Source organism: Rutilus rutilus (assembly GCF_951802725.1).
Source record: "Rutilus rutilus genome assembly, chromosome: 13".
Lineage (NCBI taxonomy): Eukaryota > Metazoa > Chordata > Actinopteri > Cypriniformes > Leuciscidae > Rutilus > Rutilus rutilus.
The window spans coordinates 21,554,263-21,574,281 of NC_140218.1; the positions used below are offsets into that span (position 1 = coordinate 21,554,263).

At 36.4% G+C, this 20,019-nt stretch overlaps 2 protein-coding genes across 4 annotated transcripts; one reads left to right on the forward strand and one right to left on the reverse strand.

Moving 5' to 3' along the window:
- The first annotated feature begins 2,430 nt into the window (after nucleotides 1-2,430).
- Nucleotides 2,431-8,002, forward strand: ca6 (carbonic anhydrase VI). Of its 3 annotated transcripts, none has more exons than XM_084428057.1 (10): nucleotides 2,593-2,775; nucleotides 3,075-3,254; nucleotides 3,531-3,679; nucleotides 4,055-4,150; nucleotides 5,566-5,632; nucleotides 5,744-5,901; nucleotides 5,979-6,105; nucleotides 6,208-6,297; nucleotides 7,174-7,194; nucleotides 7,330-8,002. In XM_084428057.1, the coding sequence occupies exons 1-10, from the start codon at nucleotides 2,691-2,693 to the stop codon at nucleotides 7,941-7,943; spliced, it is 1,587 nt and encodes a 528-aa protein (XP_084284183.1). In that variant the 5' UTR covers nucleotides 2,593-2,690; the 3' UTR covers nucleotides 7,944-8,002. The 3 variants fall into 3 exon arrangements, with proteins under 3 accessions (XP_084284185.1, XP_084284183.1, XP_084284184.1); XM_084428058.1 differs by having other exon boundaries at nucleotides 6,208-6,289; nucleotides 7,172-7,194; XM_084428059.1 differs by lacking the exon at nucleotides 7,174-7,194 and having other exon boundaries at nucleotides 2,431-2,775.
- slc2a5 (solute carrier family 2 member 5) lies at nucleotides 6,693-19,729 on the reverse strand. Its single transcript, XM_084428060.1, has 13 exons — nucleotides 19,669-19,729; nucleotides 17,649-17,781; nucleotides 17,331-17,429; nucleotides 17,080-17,237; nucleotides 16,859-16,983; nucleotides 16,625-16,777; nucleotides 16,347-16,472; nucleotides 12,603-12,790; nucleotides 11,495-11,605; nucleotides 11,294-11,395; nucleotides 10,184-10,259; nucleotides 9,740-9,867; nucleotides 6,693-9,591 (listed from the first exon to the last, which is right to left on the reverse strand). Exons 2-13 carry the CDS (start codon nucleotides 17,676-17,678, stop codon nucleotides 9,364-9,366), a joined length of 1,524 nt encoding a protein of 507 aa, XP_084284186.1. The 5' UTR covers nucleotides 17,679-17,781; nucleotides 19,669-19,729; the 3' UTR covers nucleotides 6,693-9,363.
- Between the last annotated feature and the right edge of the window lie 290 nt (nucleotides 19,730-20,019).

Genomic DNA, 20,019 nt, shown 5'->3' on the forward strand with positions numbered 1-20,019 from the left:
ATCTAACACTGAAATTTAGTTTTTATTTCAAACCACTGAAGACTGACAAGGCTTGAGGCAATAGAACAAAAAAACAAACATCTGTTGTCTTATAAGTGCTGTAAAATACTGCAATAGCCACTTTCTAAATTCTCCTTTCAATTATGCACCAGGCAACTGACAAAAAAATCACATTGGCATTTGGATAATGTACCAGTTTTTCACTTTATGTCTTTCACTGAATGTTCTTAAGGAGAGCAACATTCATCAACATTTTTATCTCTGCACCTTTATCTGTTTGTACACCCTTATTCTCCCGTACCCCTTGCTAGATTTATAGATTTGGATGAATGCTGTCTTTTTGCTGTTCTAATTTAAGAACTGCCAGGTTTGATGTCTTGTATAATATCCCTATGTTCCCTTGCTGCTATAATAAAAAAATAAAAACTGGAAATTGCTTCACAAATACAGAAAAATACCACATCTGACTGTCAGTTAGATTGAGTAACATTGATGTTAAAAGCATGTCACATTTAAATATATAAAAAAAGCAACAATGTCAGATTAAGATCAGAATTTTTTTAACCTTTTTGATCTGACAAAACCCAGTCCCACAGCAGTGGATTTCTACACCTCATTTCACTTTGTATTTAGGTAAAAGGTACATCTTGATCACAACATGTTTTCCCTCATTGCAAATATGCTACTATTATGGCTTTTGCAAACTCCATACATGTTTCCACAGAGGTCTATGAGTAATGGACAGTATACGAGGAGCTCTTGACATGACTGACTGGAGCACCTTTACTTCATTATCAGCTACTAAACTCTAGAGTCTTCAAAGTAACCTTTGACCTCTCTCACTCACGAGTACCTCGTTTAATCACTGCCTGGCCTCTTTGAAGTGGATTCCACATCCGATAATTAAAATAACAGTGTTGGGACATCCAAATACTTTTGTCTACCAGATTTTTTTATTTGTGTATTTGTTTTACTTCATCTTTAGAAACAGCATATTTCCACTGTTACTTCTGTTAAAGTATGTTCAGTAGGTTCAGTGCTTTGAAATAAAAATGTCACAATGTTAGTTTTATAATAATATTTTTAAAGCACTGTTTAATGTATTGTTTGTCACTGCAGTCTCTCTTAGGTTATTTTGTCTCCAGTTTCTCCACTTCCCTGGAACAACTTGTAAAAACATGTCTTGACAGCTGTCATCAACACACCGTTGTCTGTTAAACATCTTTATTAATGAGTAAAACATATTTGCTCTTCATTCAGGATAAAACATAGGGTTACACTTTATTTTAAGGTGTCTGTGTTACAGTGTAATTAAGCATTTAAGTACTGTGTAATAATAATTAACATGTACTTAGGGTTGGGGTTTGGTTGCATGTAATCATGCATAATTTATAGTTATTACTATGTAAATTCATGTAACATGTAACAATAACACTGCAAAATAAAGAGTTACCAGACGTTTGATTTAGCAAGAAACTTGACAAAAGTTCGAGTGATGAGAGTCTGCTACCAGCTGCCCTGTTATCGGTTTTCTTTTCTCTAAATACAAAGCAGCTCTGCCCATGCTTGCCATAGTTTTGATATTATAAAAAAAAACACCTGAAATGTGATTGTGACGGATTATTGCCTAAACCTACAGTAGAAGCTTATCTGATAAACCGAAATAGTCACACTTGTGTAGTACTGATTTACATGAAATGATTTCTGCAACTGCTTAGGCCTACTATTAATTCCCATGGTTGTTATTATTATTTTATGATCTAAAATAAATCAGCTTTTATTAGGCTACTGATATATTCATCTCATGTGAGCATATTTTAAATAGATTTTAAATAGATGTAAGGGTAACCCTTTCTAAGAAAAAAAAGAAAAAAAGAAATATATATAGGCTATATATATATATATAGCAAGAAACTTGACAAAAGTTCGAGTGATGAGAGTCTGCTACCAGCTGCCCTGTTATCGGTTTTCTTTTCTCTAAATACAAAGCAGCTCTGCCCATGCTTGCCATAGTTTTGATATTATAAAAAAAAAACACCTGAAATGCAATTGTGACTGATTATTGCCTAAACCTACAGTAGAAGCTTATCTGCTAAAATGAAAGTCACACTTGTGTAATACTGATTTACATGAAATTATTTCTGCAACTGCTTAGGCCTAGGCTACTATTAATTCCCATGGTTGTTTTTATTATTTTACGATCTAAAATAAATCAGCTTTTATTAGGCTACTGATATATTCATCTCATGTGAGCATATTTTAAATAGATTTTAAATAGATGTAAGGGTAACCCTTTCTAAGAAAAAAAAAAAGAAAAAAAGAAATATATATAGGCTATATATAGGCTATATATAGCAAGAAACTTGACAAAAGTTCGAGTGATGAGAGTCTGAGAGCCTATATATAGGCTATATTTACCATTAATAGCCTACGATTAAGAGTAAACATGAAAAGGGGAAAGAGGAAACCAATGAACAAAACCAGACTGACCTGTTGGTGTTTCTGAGAATTAACTGCCTGTCTGCCTCAAACATTATTTGCCAATACGTCAAAGCTTCTGTAAATGGCCATGTTACTACACGCCTTTGGCATTCTGGGTGTAAACCGTTGCAATCGATGTCACTCTCAGGCAGAAGTAGCACCTCTTTAAAGCAACGAGGGAACAGCCTGAGACTGAGTGCACTTTCAGCATGGAGCTGTTTGTAGTCCTGTTATACGCCGGTTTGGTGAATTTCGCATCGGCTGGAATAGATGGAGAAAAGTGGACATATTCAGGCAAGTGCTCGCTTACTTTTTTCTCTTTTTTTGTGTGACAAATATTCACACCATCAACCTTACGAGTAGCCTACTGATGCCCACATAAAAGGTCAATATTGTCGTACAACTCAACGAATGTTCTTTCTGGGGTATTAACTATTTTTTACCAGGTGAAGTATAAAACATTTCTGCGTTTTAAAAATCTGATAACATATTATAGGCTAAAAGCGGTAATTTTTGGAATGCAATCTGTCAAGTAATGCCCCCCGCCCCCTGTCGTAGCACACTATGTTTAAATGACTCACTTTTTCATACAGAAGGAGAACTGGATCAGAAGCACTGGGCAGAAAAGTTTCACGTGTGCGGCGGCATTAAACAGTCTCCCATTGACATCCAGCGGCGCAAAGTGCGTTACAATCCGCGAATGCAACAGCTCGAACTGAAAGGGTATGAGGACATGTACGGCAGCTTTCTCATGAAGAACAATGGACATTCTGGTATGAATTCTTGAATTAAAAACACCTCTTTTGAATGGGAGATTTAGGCTACTCTTTTTATTTATTTACTTTTAAATCAGTATAGGCTCTACACCACCTGCAACTGCCTACACTTTAAGCTTTGTCGCCATCTCGTGTCAAAAAATACTTAGGCCTATCTATTTTGTATATATCTCTGTATATAATACATGCTTCCCTCTTACTCTATCTAATCTTCACAGGTTAGGTTAGCTTTTCATGAATATTATAGCCTACAATCCTGTTTGTTTTTGACAGTGGAGATTCAGCTGCCACGGACTATGATGATTACCGAGGGGTTTCCAGACCGCTACACTGCTGTCCAAATGCATCTGCACTGGGGAGGCTGGGACTTGGAGGCCAGTGGATCAGAGCACACAATGGACGGCATCCGCTACATGGCAGAAGTACATCGTTCATTTAGGCCTGACACATTAAATAACATTTGGAGATGTCCTAGTTGTAAATATAGCAGTGGTGTATTTTTAAGGCATTGTTTTCTTTAGTGACTGTTGGGCTGGGGACTTATCCATTCAAGTGCTGCTGGACATGTGCCTGAAATTTTAATATGTTGGGATCTATTTTAGACAAATATGCAGTTATCATTGTTCTAACTGAATTAGAAGTAGTATTCCTGGCTGTATTTAACTTGCTCAAGAATTTGAGAAACCTTAGTATAGCAATACGGAAGGGCTTGTTTGTGTAACATACATTTGAACTTCTCATTACTCAATTTGCATTGCAGCTTCTACCACTTTTCTCTTTGACTTCTTGTGTCACAGCTCCACGTGGTCCACTACAACTCTGAAAAGTACAGTAGCTTCCAAGAGGCCATAGATAAACCAGATGGTCTTGCAGTTTTAGCCTTTTTTTATGAGGTAAGATTGGCTATATATGATTTTTCATCTTGTTGGAAAGTGGAATAATGTTTTTATTTATTTATTTATTTATTTATTTATTTTGGTGCAATGCTGCCATCTAATGGAAATAAGGGAAAGCAAATTATCTGCAAATAACTACAGAAAAAAACTAAACTAAAATGTACATTTTTGTCTGTGTGAATCCTCTTTTAAGAGCTGGGCTGTGCACCATATTACCCTACATTGCCTGTAGCACACAGCTTGAGTAAAGTTAGGCATCTGCGTTCTCTGAACTAAATGGGTTAATTGATCAGACCGCTGTGTGGTGGCCTACTGCCTGACATTCTGTTCCCACAAGATTGTGTGCAGGTCACAAGCTCCCACTTCCATTAAATGGGGGAGGTCATTGTTTTAGTAACACAACTATTGGCATTCTAGTATTCTGCAATATGTAGTTCAGTAGCATGTCTTCCTCTGCAATCGCTTGGGTAATAGCTGGGCTTTTAATAAAGATCAATAGTGTGCTCATGAAACCACTACATAATGTTTTATCCGAATGTTTACACCTGAATGGCTTAAGCAACTTCACATATACATAGTTTAATAGCAATTAACAACATGGCACTAGTTTAATAAGTAAATAATGTTATTTTATGTACTATTTAGTTTTCAACACTATATTCAGTTTCAACTAATTGTAAAAATTGTAAAAAATATAAATATATATTTAATGTTATATTAATATTAAAGTACATTTATATATTTATAAATATAACATATATTTTGATATATTACAAATATGTAAATATACTTAAATATTAATAAAATATATAAAAAAATCTATAATATTATAATTTTACACTATATTTTTACAGTAATGATAACATTATATATATATATATATATACATATATATATATATATACAGTATATATATATAGACATATATGATCGCCATGATTTTGCCAAGTAAGACATGTTCCTGGATCATGTTTTGTTGATCCTGGAACAACATTCCTGTCCAAAAACATAGTCCTAATGCTATTCCTACCCCTAAACCTACTTATCCCTAAAATCAGAGATAAATAATAGGTGAATAAGAATGTGTATAAGCCCCTAAGCCTTGTTGCAAGCCTAAACTTGACATTAACTGTAAACCTATCCCTCAAACCTGATTGGTTGATTGGAATGTTATTCCAGGATCAATAAGGATGTTGATCATATATATATATATATATATATATATATATATATATATATATATAGAATATATTTGTTTATACATATATATATATAATTGTGTAATATATATATATATATATATATATATATATATATATATATATATATATATATATATAAAATATATATAAAATCAAATATAGTGTTTTGCATGTAGCGGTATATTTGATATATGGATACTTTGTGTTTAGGATGGGCATTTTGAGAACACGTACTACAGTGATTTTATTGCAAACCTGGCAAACATCAAGTATGCAGGTAATGCAAAACATTTTGGATGAGCATCTCAAAATACAATTTTATTTTATGTGGCTCATGCGTCTCGTCTATGCACTTCTTTTCTATATTTTTTTCTCTTGCTCTTTGCAGGTCAGGCCATGAATATCACTAACTTGAATGTACGCTCCATGCTCCCAGAGAACCTCAGTCACTTTTTCAGATATGAGGGCTCTCTCACCACACCGCCGTGCCATGAGAGCATTCTGTGGACAGTATTTGAAACGCCTATCACCCTCTCTCACAATCAGGTGCCTTAAAAAGTTCACATGAAATAGTTTTCGATCTTTTTAGCTGTTTCCTTAACTTTTAATGCGATGACCTTCAGATCAGGAAATTGGAGAGCACATTAATGGACTATGAAAATAAGACCCTGTGGAATGACTACCGCATGGCCCAGCCTCTGAATGACAGAGTTGTGGAGTCCTCTTTCCTCCCACGCCTGGGCAAAGGAGGTTAGGGCAGAGCTTCATCCTTTCCAGCAGTTAGGAAAAAACTCTTTGTTAGGTCTGCAGTGCCTGAGTATGTTTCTCTCTCTCTTCTTTGGTTTCTTGCAGGATTTTGCCGTCAAGAGGAGATTGAGTCTAAGCTTAAAAGGATTGAGAGCCTTATTGTGTCACTGGACAAAAAAACGGTTCCACTTCCAGGTATAACTTTTCATGAGAAATGTCAAGATTACAGGTAATCTTAAAGGGATAGTCCACCAAAAAATAAAAATAAATCTTCATGTCTTTCAAAACTAATATGACATTCTATCTTCAGTGAAACAAAAAAGGAGTGATTTGTTGCAGAATGTACAAGCTGCTCTTTTACATACAATGAAAGTGAATGGTGACCAAAGCTGTCAAGCAGCGAATAACGACTTAAATTTGTGTGACTGTTCCTCACACAAATCTACCATATGGCTATAAAAGCTGTGTTATATTAGTATTATTTATATACTATTATAGTGTTTTTATCCATATTTTGAATTAGCTTTTATTTTTATATTTAAGTTTTTGTAATTTTGTTAAGTGCTGTTGTCATTTTTATTATTATTTAAATATATATATATATATTTCTATTTCAGTTTTAGCTTTAATAATCATAGTATCATAGTTGGTTCAGGTAGTTTTAATTTGAGTTTTTTAGGTTTAAGTTTTTCAAATAAACAATTTTTAAATCGTTTTATAGTTTTAATAAATAACGACACTTTTCAGAATACTTGGAATATAGAGTATGAGTCGTGGACTACTTTTATGATGCTTTTATATTTCATCCTTTTTGGATCTTGACAGCCCCTGATCACCGTCCACTTTCATTGCATGAAACATATTCAGATACTCTGCAAAAACCTGTTTCATGGAAGATCAAAAGTCATACAGGTTTGCAATGACACAAGAGTGAGTAAATAATGACAGAATTTTCATTTTTGGGTGAACTGTCCCTTTAAATGTGAGGTTTGTGGTTCTCAATATACATTAATCATCTGTTTCTGAGTTAAAATGAGCTTTGTCATTGATATTTGGTGTATCCTTTTCAAGGACCTTCGTCTACACGTACAGGTGAGTATCTTTCGCAATGGGTGCAACTGTAGTTTTAGAACCAGTAGCCATTCAATTATACCATGACAACAAATGTAACCAAGTGAGATTTCAAATTGATCAACTTGCGAAGTTACGTTACCTTTTCTTCTCAAGGCCAGCGACCTCTATCACCACTGGTCCTGTACTTCCCAACAAAGAATTTGGAGAGCTACGCCATGGTGAACTTATCCCACCCCATGAACCTCCAATCCTTCACAGCCTGCATGAACGTCCGTATACCACCCATACAAGACCTCACTGTGCTGTCTTACTCCACTTCACATGACAATGAGCTCATGATCACTTTGGGCTCTGAAGTGGGTCTCTGGATCGGGGATGAGTTTGTTAATTTACCATTTGAACGTCAATCCCATGACTGGACAAACTACTGCTTTACCTGGGCGTCACATAACGGAGGGGCTGAACTGTGGGTGAACGGACTGGTCGGGGAAGAACGCTACATTCGGAGAGGGTACACCATTGCAGCTGGAGGAACCCTCATTCTGGGAAAGGACCAGGATGGCTTTTTGGGGATCTCAGATACCGATGCTTTTGTAGGCTACATGACCGATGTAAATGTATGGGATTATGTGCTGACTGCGGCAGACATTGGTGAGCAAATGTTGTGTGATAATGGCAAGGTGAAAGGGAATGTCCTGAGCTGGGGAATCACTCAGCTCAGTCTGTATGGAGGAGTTCAGCTGCAGGCTGAGCAGGTTTGCCACTGAGTGAGAGAAAGAGAGAAAGAAAGAAAGAAAGAAAGAAAGAAAGAAAGAAAGAAAAAGAGCGCCACAGGCTCAGAACTTTTTTAAACGAATGTCAATATCAGCACTATTAGCTCTGCCAACTTGAACTGTATACGCTCTCCCAGGGGAATAACGGCAATTTAAAGGGACAGTTCACCCAAAAATGAAAGTTCTGTCTCACCCTAAAGTTATTCCAAACCTGTATGAATTTCTTCTGCTGAACGCAAAAGAAGATAGTTTGAAGAATATGGGTAATCATTGGTAAACAGTTAACTGGCCCCAAATAGTATGGGGGTAAAATACTATGGATGTCAATAGGGCCCATCAACTCTTTTGTTACTGACATTCTTCAAAATATCTTATTTTGTGTTCAGCAGAAGAAAGAAATTCATACAGGTTTGAAACAACTTTAGGGTGAGACAGAATTTTCATTTTTGGGTGAACTGTCCCTTTAAAGCTGAAAGATATATACTATTCTATTCACTGTATTCTATTCAGTATTTTCGATAAAAGCATTTCAATGTATTTTTACCCAGTTGAATAATGTGAATCATATCTGAAGAATTTCAATGAACAGCATTTGTTTTATAAAAACAGAATGTTTTATACACAATAAATGGTCAAATGAAATCTATATGTCTGAATCTATTTCAAAATATGTTCAAATTCATTCAAAATATCTCCATATTTATACAAAATGTACTTACAATAACTTTGAATATCAATGAAGCACCTGTATCTAATTTCTGAAATAAAATTCGGAAAAAAATCTTAATATAAAATATGTTTTTATTATATTCCTTAGAAAAGGGAAAAAAAGCAGTTAAGTCATATGATGCAATGAACGTGCAGAAACATACAGAGGGGGAAAAAAACACATAAAACTGATAATTATAGAGGATCCCTGCAGACCCTCAAGGTTTGTATAAAAGATCAGATCATTTGTCCTTTATGACATGCAAGGTTAGTTCAGACTGTAAAAAATGCAAGACTTTTTACCATAAATGTAAAAACCTTTGTTATATATTACTTTTTGTCTACTTCATGGTTACATCACATTATTCCATTTAAACTTTTATTGAAATTGGCATAAATGTTTTACAAAAATATGAAAAAACAAAACTGAAATACAAAGAGTACATTTCTAAGAATCTGGAGCATTTTAACCCTGATTTTTAATAAAAGATACATTTCTTTCTAGATCATTCTTATTTGTCATTAACACAAATACAGAGTGCAATGAAAAGGCACAATATTACCTTTTAGTGCTTCAATACAGGACCTGTTTTTGAGTTAAAAAATCCAGGCATGAGACACTGAAAAGTAAAAGTGTGTCAAAACAATTTCAAAGCATTGCAGACGAACGCGGGAGTGTGTCCTGTGTGATTGACCCCCTACCCATTCAGAAAAATGAGCTTTTCATTTCCTGTCCGCTGCTTTGCCCTTCCGTCTCTTTGATCTCAGAGTCTTCACCCTCCAACACATTTCTCACCTTGTTTCTCTTAGCAAAAAGCTGGCTGGTCTCCAGAAAGGTCTTGTTTTTGGTCTCTGGAATGACTATCCAGATGTAGATAAGTGTGGCGAGACAGATGCAGGCAAAAATGATGAAGCTGTATGCGCCCAGGCCTTTCTGTAGACACAAATAAGGAATACATTTTGTTTTTTTTTGTTATTTGATGATCCAAAAGTTTCATAACAGTAATTTAGGATTTGATTAATAAGTTAACAACTTGGTGCAGTACTGTGAATGTTTGTTAGTGTTGCATTTGACCTCTGACCTCAAGAAAAGGGAAGATCAGGCCGACGGTGAAGTTTGAGAGCCAGTGAACCGAGCCGCCCACCATAAAGGCTGCTGGTCTAGAAGACTGCCGGAACATCTCTGTGGTGATTACAGTAGGAATAGGACCTGCGAAGGGATGCAGCAAAAGCTGTCAAAACTAGACGGTCTATCGTCAAACACTTCATCTTTCTAAAGGCAGCGAGAAAAGAGATTGCTTGAAGCACTTTGCTGCGTTTACAATGTGTTTTACAGCCACTTTAAAGCACTTCTCTTACATTCACTCCGGGGTTTTAATGTAAAATCCAAGAAACTGCAGCATAAATATATTGCCATTCCCCACCAAGGAATACAATAAAATGAAAGGAAGGGAGTGAATTTATTGAGATGCAGCGAGCCCCCCGTGCATCTGCAATACGCCCCGACGGGATTGGCGTGAACTCACTTGGGCCAATAGCATGTCCGATGACGTAAACAATGACACAAACGATGCTGATATAGGGTATCCAGTCCATAGTATTCTGTGGGTGGAATGTGCAGCAGTTATTCAACCACATTTATAGCCTTGCATTTCACATAGACCCAAGAGGCAAATTTGTCAGGCCAGCACATTCATGGCTCTAAAATTAAGATCTCTGTTGGGACTGAGCTTTTACAGCCATCTGTCTATAAACAAGAATTTATTACAATCATAATAGGCCACATAAGGAAACTCACTAATTCAGTTAAAGGGAATTTGATTAGTCATAATAATGAGCCTATCTGAACCCTTTGCAAGTGTATTAGGGGTGGACTGAAATTAAAATTCTGATCGATACAGATAATATGCAATGGACAATATCCAATAAAAGATTAAAATATTACTATTAAATTATTTAGACAATACTGTTTTAAGTTTAAATATATTTTAATATTAAAATATTATGTCTAAATAATATTAAAATATTGAACTATTTAAACAATAACATTAAAATTTATGTCTAAGTAATGGCATAATACTATTAAAATATTACTTGGACATTATTTAGACAATAACATTTTGTTTTTTATTTATATTTTAATATTAAAATATTATGTCTAAATAATGTCATAACAATATTAAAATATTACTCTGACATTATTTAGGCAATAATATTTTAATTTTAATAATATTTTTATATAAAAATATTGTGTCAAAATAAACTATCATTTTGTCTAAATAAAACCCCCCCACTAAAATCTTAAAAATGTTAAACACATCACAACATTACAATGATGTACAGTATGAAAAATCTAAATTCATTTTGATATTTGCTAAAAATTACATTTAGAGCATTATTTTATTATTAACTTTAATCTTTAATCTAAATGTAAAATCAGGGCAGGGCAAACACAAACACAGAGCATGCAGTCATGCACAATTAAATATACAATACTGGCATATATATATATATATATATATATATATATATATATATATATGTATATATCCAATTTAGTTTCTAAAAATGCCTAATATTGGCCGATAAATCATGCATTCCTAGTTTGTATTGGAGTAAGTACAGAATTGTTATACCTGGAAGTAGAGCGCTATGGTCAGGACAACACAGGCTGCACAGCAGATGCCAAAGCCGATCAGTAACAACAACCTTCTGCCAGATTTCTCCACTATGAACACCTACAGAAAATCCCATTTTTTACACATGTTTCTTTTTTATGTAAATGAGGGGTATCAAAAGGGGGTATCAAATTATGAAGAGCACCAAAAGTGGCTTACAGCTGCTATTGTCATGAAGACATTAACAGCTCCTGTTCCGAGTGTCACATACTGAACGTGATCTTCACTCACTCCTGCTGAGCTATAGATGCTGTCAGCATAGTAATAAATCTGAAGATGGGGTTAAAGTTAGGATTTAGTTAAGCAAAACATATTTGAAATACAGACCCTTTCCAAAAAATTTGAATATCATGGAAAAGTTTATTTATTTCCATAATTCCATTCAAAACGTTAAACTTCCATAGCTTATAGATTCAGGGCCCACAACTTAAACGGTTTCAAGTATTTAGTTGTTTATTTGTACAGAATTTGGGCTTCCAGCTCATAAAACCCACCAAAACAGGATTTCAAAAAATGTGAATATTACATGAAATCACACAGTAATTATACAGTGATACCATGGTCATTGAACCAGGTTTTGGTTATTTTGGCAGTGTGGGCAGGTGCAAATCCTGCTGGAAAATGAAGGAAGCATGAAGTGCTCTGAAAATGTCCTGGTAGACGGCTGCGTTGAGTGGACAGCACAGTGGACCAACACCAGCCGATGACCAACACAGACTGTGGAAACTTCACACTGGACTTCAAGGATCTTGGATTGTGTGCCTCTCCATTCTTCCTCCAGACTCTGGGACCAGATGCAAAATTTGCTCTCATCAGAAAAGAGGACTTTGGTCCACTGTGCTTTATTAAATCCAGAGTCAACGCAGCCGTCTACCAGGACATTTTCAGAGCACTTCATGCTTCCTTCATTTTCCAGCAGGATTTGCACCTGCCCACACTGCCAAAATAACCAAAACCTGTTTCAATGACCATGGTATCACTGTGTAATTACTGTGTGATTTCATGTAATATTCTTGGATTCTTGAATTTTTGGAAATCCTGTTTTCGTGGGTTTTATGAGCTGGAAGCCCAAATTATGTACAAATAAACAACTAAATACTTGAAATCGTTTAAGTTGTGGGCCCTGAATCTATAAGCTATGGAAGTTTAATGTTTTGAATGGAATTATGGAAATAAATAAACTTTTCCATGATATTCAAATTTTTTGGAAAGGGTCTGTATATGCTTAAAAATGATTATCTGTGTGCTGTTTCAAAGCGGTGCTTACGGCATTAACTCCTGACAGTTGTTGACCCATGTTCATGAAGATTACAGACAGCAGCTGCCAGCGCAGTGAGCGGAAGGTGAAGAGGTTTAGCAGAGAGAGTCGACCTTCTGCTCGCTCTGACTGATCCTCAACATGCATCTCACACAGCTCCTCATCCACATCCTCCCATCCCCGCAGCCGCTGCAGGTCTAAAACACAGCGCAACATAGTGTTCGTTTAAGCAGTATCACACGAGCAATAACACAATATGTGAATATCGAATATCAACACTGCTTTGTTGATATTCAGACCAACAGCACGGTCGCTAGTGAGATATTGCTTTTACTACAGTTCAGTGAACAAGAGTAACAATTTTGTCGGTTACGTCGTCTATTTTTGCTCTGACAACAAAATCCAAAATCGAAACTAAGCTGAAGCAGAATGAGCCATTGCGTCTCCGAGTTACATTATTGGTGTTGCGTCCTTATTGAATCAGTGTTTTTGAATGTACACTCACCTAAAGGATTATTAGGAACACCATACTAATACTGTGTTTGACCCCCTTTTGCCTTCAGAACTGCCTTAATTCTACGTGGCATTGATTCAACAAGGTGCTGAAAGCATTCTTTAGAAATGTTGACCCATATTGATAGGATAGCATCTTGCAGTTGATGGAGATTTGTGGGATGCACATCCAGGGCACGAAGCTCCCGTTCCACCACATCCCAAAGATGCTCTATTGGGTTGAGATCTGGTGACTGTGGGGGCCATTTTAGTTCAGTGAACTCCTTGTCATGTTCAAGAAACCAATTTGAAATGATTCGAGCTTTGTGACATGGTGCATTATCCTGCTGGAAGTAGCCATCAGAGGATGGGTACATGGTGGTCATAAAGGGATGGACATGGTCAGAAACAATGCTCAGGTAGGCCGTGGCATTAAACGATGCCCAATTGGCACTAAGGGGCCTACAGTGTGCCAAGAAAACATCACCCACACCATTACACCACCACCACCAGCCTGCACAGTGGTAACAAGGCATGATGGATCCATGTTCTCATTCTGTTTACACCAAATTCTGACTCTACCATCTGAATGTCTCAACAGAAATCGAGACTCATCAGACCAGGCAACATTTTTCCAGTCTTCAACTGTCCAATTTTGGTGAGCTCGTGCAAATTGTAGCCTCTTTTTCCTATTTGTAGTGGAGATGAGTGGTACCCGGTGGGGTCTTCTGCTGTTGTAGCCCATCCGCCTCAAGGTTGTGCGTGTTGTGGCTTCACAAATGCTTTGCTGCATACCTCGGTTGTAACGAGTGGTTATTTCAGTCAAAGTTGCTCTTCTATCAGCTTGAATCAGTCGGCCCATTCTCCTCTGACCTCTAGCATCAACAAGGCATTTTCACCCACAGGACTGCCGCATACTGGATGTTTTTCCCTTTTCACACCATTCTTTGTAAACCCTAGAAATGGTTGTGCGTGAAAATCCCAGTAATTGAGCAGATTGTGAAATACTCAGACCGGCCCGTCTGGCACCAACAACCATGCCACGCTCAAAATTGCTTAAATCACCTTTCTTTCCCATTCTGACATTCAGTTTGGAGTTCAGGAGATTGTCTTGACCAGGACCACATCCCTAAATGCAGTGTTGGGGAAGCTACTCTGAAACTGTAGTTTGACAAGCTACAAGCTACTCGTAAGTTAAAGTAGTTAAACTACAGTCAAGCTACCCTTTTGGAAAAGTAGTTAGCTACACTACAAGTTACTATCAAAAAGTAGCTAGCTACATTGAAACTACTTTTGATTTTTTTGAACAACGTATATTATAAATAACTGAATAAGTGTCTGAGGAATGTTTTAAGTAAAATATTTAGTGTTTAAAACAATGCAATACAATTATGATTTCAAAGAGTATTGTTTTATTACACACAACACTCAAATATCGTCTTGCTCCATCATGGATAATATGGGTGTGTCAACCCACTTCTGTACGTCAGTGAACCGTTAGCCGCAAGATGCGTGATTAAACAACAGGTGGCGGTAATGGCAAAAAAAATGTTTGTAATCTAACAAGAAGAAGAATATCCTTGCATCGCGCTGATTCGCGCTGGCTCGACAACAAAACGCAATGTAGCTTTTGCTCGCGCTACACCGCTACTTGCTGCAAAAAGTAGTTAGCTACTGGAAAAGCTACACTGTTTAAAAAGCAACTGAGCTACTGCCAAGCTACTGAAAAATGTAGTTAAGTTAGTAGCGTCGCTACTTGTAGTTAACTACTCCCCAACACTGCCTAAATGCATTGAAGCAACTGCCATGTGATTGGTTGATTAGATAATTGCATTAATGAGAAATTGAACATGTGTTCCTAATAATCCTTTACGTGAGTGTATAGGTTAAAGGTGAACTAAGTAACTTTTTTTACCTTAACTGAACAGCTTCGGAGTCATTGGAATGGTTATGTTACTTATTTCGGGTTGAATGGTGGTCGTTTCGCACCCCCCTGGTGCCCGTGAGCGGAAAATTCGCACTTGCAACTTTGAGACGGCGGGCCGCCGGCAGCCGCGGCAGGAAGTATCGCGTGATATCAGGTCTCGCGATGTAAACAATTGCTTTACGGCCAAAAGAAATCTGCTCAAATACTGTCATTATTGCGCTCCCTCACGCTGTCCGAACCCAAAGGAAGAAGACGTTTTAAAGAATGTCCCATCTGCTTTGATGTCGTTGATCTACTAGCCTCTGGTGTCTGAGAATCACCAAAGAGTTTTTACAACAGTGTTGTCAAATATCTATTCCGAAGCTGTGGGGGGAGCTCTAGAGAGAAACCTGCGAGCAAAAAGCGAGAATACAGCGAAGAAATCCCGAAGCTACTGAGTGCTGCTTTAAATAAATGTGAATGATAATAATGCATTCATAAAGAGAGTCACTTGCTTAGTTCATAAAGAATCAGTGTTTTTGAATGAATCAGTTGGATAAATGTGAATGATTCAATGACGCATTCATTAAACCAGTCAATTGTTTAGTTCTTGAATGAATCAGTGTTTTTGAACGAATCTGTTGAACTAATGTTAATGATAATGATGCACTCATAAAGCCAGTCACTTGTTTCCTTCCTCGATGATTCAGTGTTTTTAAATTAATCTGATGAATGAATGTGAATGATTAAATCATGACCTCATAAAGACAGCTTCTTGCTTTGTTCCTGAATGAATCAGTGTTTCTGAATGAATCGGTTGAATGAATTTAAATGATTCAATGACGTTCTCCTAAAGACAGCCACTTGCTTTGTTCCTGAATGAATTAGTGTTTTTAAAAAGAATCGATTGAATGAATGTGAATGATTCAATGGCACACTCAAGACAGTCTGTGTATAAAGCATATTCTAACATTACTAAAACACTAAAACTCAGAATAGTATGGGATGACATTGATGTAGCCATTTACATCAATCGAATAATATTTAAAAAATAATACCAAAAACAAATGATTAGAAAGTGTCTGCATGTATTCACACTATATATATAGAAAAAAAAGGACAAAAATAAATTTGTCAGGGTACACAAGACCTTGAGGTGTAACAAGGAACAAACAAGTTGAGTGTCCAAATGTTGTAAACTCTTAACATAAAAAATAAACTTGATAAAGCCAGCCCTACTCCATCATAAAACCTCTGCAATCTTGATGAGTTCATCGTTGGTGCACATCCCGCTGTGAAACGGACATTTTCTTTGTGTGCTCTGACATGGGAGACCAAAATAACCCCTTCTGTACCTTTCTTGGCAGTTATTTCATCCCCCTTCTGTATGAGCATGTAGCGTGGACTCTCGGGAAAGAAAGGCAGAAGCAGCAGCTGAATGGCAGCTGGAATCCCTGTGAAACTCAACATGATGGGCCAGCCTAAAGAGAGAACATTACACATCACCATGAGCAACAGGGGCACGCTTTTTCCAACTGCACTCAGAAACAGCACAGCAATAGTGGCAATTTTTGCACTGTATAGTCCGAAGGAAAAAAAAAAATCAGCAAACATCCCATGCACACTGCATTACCTTCTTTATTTCCTAGGATATTGCGAACGCCGAACACTTGGGCGACAAGGATGCCAACGGTGATGAAAAGCTGTGGCACTATCCCAACGGCCCCCCTGTAATTCTTGGGAGCGATCTCTCCCAAATACATAGGCACCACATTGGAGGACAGGCCTGGAGAACACGGTCACACACTGTCATGCTAACACATACAGTATAGCTGATCCATACTGACAAGTGGAATATTCTTCTGACCTGCACAAATGCCAACTAAAAAGCGTGCAACAATGATGATCTCAAATGACCCCGCCATTTCACTCACACCCATCATTATAGCAGGAACAATAGAGAAGATGTTGTTGAACAGGAGTGTGCCTTTTCTGTAAGCAAATGACCTCAGTTAGGGCGAATGATGATTGGGATTCAATGCAATTTATTGGCAAAAACAACTAATTTCTTTTTACAACCTCAATTACCTTCCGAATTTGTTCACCAATGGGCCTACCATGAGAGATCCGAAAAACCCACCCAGTGGGTACATGGACACAGTAACGGACCACAGGAGGGTCAGGAGACCGTCTGACATTGGACCATAACGAGTCTCATATATTTGGGTGTAGAAAAGCTTCATCACCTTTTATCAGAATATCAGAGTAAAGTTCAGCAGAGGTGAATGTTTAAATATGCAATAACTATAATATAATATAATATAATATAAAGTCAGTACCAGGGCAGGTGAGTTGATCACAGCCACATTGTATCCATACTGAAAAGATGAACCAAACCCGGCAATCAAAGAAGCTGCAGCCAGGATCAGCGTCACCCTCTGCAAATTTGCATGAAGTTCAAAAAATATGTAAATGCTACCAAAATTCTAGTTTAAACATTTTAAGTCATGGAAGCTGCTGCAGCATATTGGAAGACAAACAATTCAGTTAATTGTTGTCTGTCTGTTAGCTATTCAAAATGGGAGTATCGTAACGTAGAACAAGTGCTTTAATTTCATTTGTTTCAGAAATATAATATTTAGTAAAAAAGTACTCACCCCCTTCCTCTCATGGTTCTCCATGTTCATCGCTTCCTTTATGCTTTACATCTACAGTATGTTTAGAAAGAACACCAGCGAAAAGAAATCACTGCTGTTTCTGTCTAATGTACTTTGGACATTGGAGCCAACCCTGAAAACCAAGGTGAAAGTTGTTTAGTATTAAAACAACAGATAAAAAGTGATAAAAGTAAACTGGCTATATTCCTATCTGCACCTGTAAAGGAAACCGCATGACATTAATTATGTAATTTATTGGAGTGCTAGTACTATTCATGTATAATGTAGACTCCAATTAAAACTTTTATTTAAAATTTAAAATTATAGGGTATTTGAGGGTAGTTTGTCTGCTTTCTTTAGAATTTAGAAGACTAAAAAAGAAAACCATATAATATCTTTGGAGAACATTTGCACCCCTTATAGGTGAAAACTGTTTATGCAAGTGTACATGACAAGTAGTTTTTGCCTTTACTCAAAATATGTAACTCACACTTTCCCATGCCATGTAAAATAAAAACAGGTAAATTATCATTTTTATATTTAACATGAATTATGATAGATTCTCATAAATAAAGATGAAAATCCTTTGAAGATTAATCCGAAACGAATGTGTTTTCAGGTCTCACTGCTGGTTGTCCTCCAAAAGACCCCCATACTCGATTCAGGACTTCATGCACAACCTGCAAATTAGCATATTTTAATTAAGACCCTATTTATAATTGCGATCTCTGGTTTACACCTGAGTTAAGAAAATAATGGTAAATCTCTGTGCTTAAAAATGAAAAATTCTGGAGTTAGTAATTGAATAATTACTCAATGTCAGGTGCTAAAGAAAAAACATTATAGTCAGGAATAAAAGGATTTCCATAACACTTCGAAAAGGAATATTCATATATAATTCTCTCAGTCCCACTACGGCTGAGTTGATCAAATAAGTTGGGGGAAAAAATGCAGAATTCTATGTGCCAAATGAATGTGGTATTTTTGCTCAGCATTTTTTATCAGTATAACAGGGTCTTAAACCAATTAAAGTCTGAAGAAGTCCAATCTCTAAATGTCCTTCCCAGCAAAGGACAATCATAATTTGCACTATTTCAGGAGAAAATATCTTCTATTGCTATGCAATTAAATAGACAATGTGCAATTCAGGAATATTTATTGAACATTTCTAGGTTGGTAGCAATAGTATAAAATTATAAATCCTAAATACAGAAGGTGAAATAGATTAAATAGACTGACAAAGTTAAATAAAAGACTATCAAGACTGCCCAATATACAGTGTAAAATTGAAAATGCAACACTAACTTTTATTGCACTGAATGCATGCACAGCATATTTAGGCTATTTATATCATTATTTTACATGAATACACAATTTAAATCAAAACAAACATCTAAACCATGACATTTCAGTTTTATTATTTTGTTTGGTTTCATTATCGTCTCCAAACAGCACAGAATCAGTGATAAACTTACTTTGGCACCAGTGTTGGGGAAGATACTTTAAAAATGCAGCTTTCCAAGCTAACAAGCTAACAACTACAAGGCCAGCTCCCTTTAATTATTAGATTTAATAATAATAATAATTTAAATATGCTGTTCCCTTGTTTCTCAACAACCATCTCTTCTCAGATATTAAAAATGGGTGATGTATCTGGAGATGGTTTATTATTTTGTGACGTATTACCCCCTGCAGGAATAAAACTTTAGCCTGTCAGGTGTTATGTGATTGTCTACACCTACAAAAGCACGTGTTTTGAAAAAGCATTTTTCTTTTTTTTTAATAACATCTTGTTCAGAAGAATCCGAACTTTGAAACCATATTCATGTGTAGGCTACAGTGTTTGCACCATCGGCTACTACAGTTGTTATACATGATGAAAAAAACTCCTGTATGGAGTTTTTCACAAGCTGGTGATCTGAAAGAATTTAGGATTTTTAGTGGATTTTAGCTAAATATTCCACTTTATCCAGCGCTCTTTTTGTTCTATAACTATGCCTTATAAAGTAAGTAAGCCTACCTACAAACGATTCGGTGCTGAGATCGAACCGATTTGGATCGTTGTGCTTAACGTTAGCCTACATTTGACGCATTCTGGAAAAACAAAACAAAAAACAACTCAAATGAGCGAATCTGCATAGCGATGATTTTAAAATAAATTCTTTACCAAATTTTTCGAAATAGCGTCGCTACTACTTTGGCACTTATCTTAAATGATCTAAGCACATGCTCAAGGGACATGATCCAGACACATGATAAAGGAACATGATGACTCATGGGACACGAGCAAGAGACATGATCCGGGGTATTTCCTGATGGGCTGCCAGATTGATAATAAACAATATAAAACAATTACTTGGAAATTTCAAAA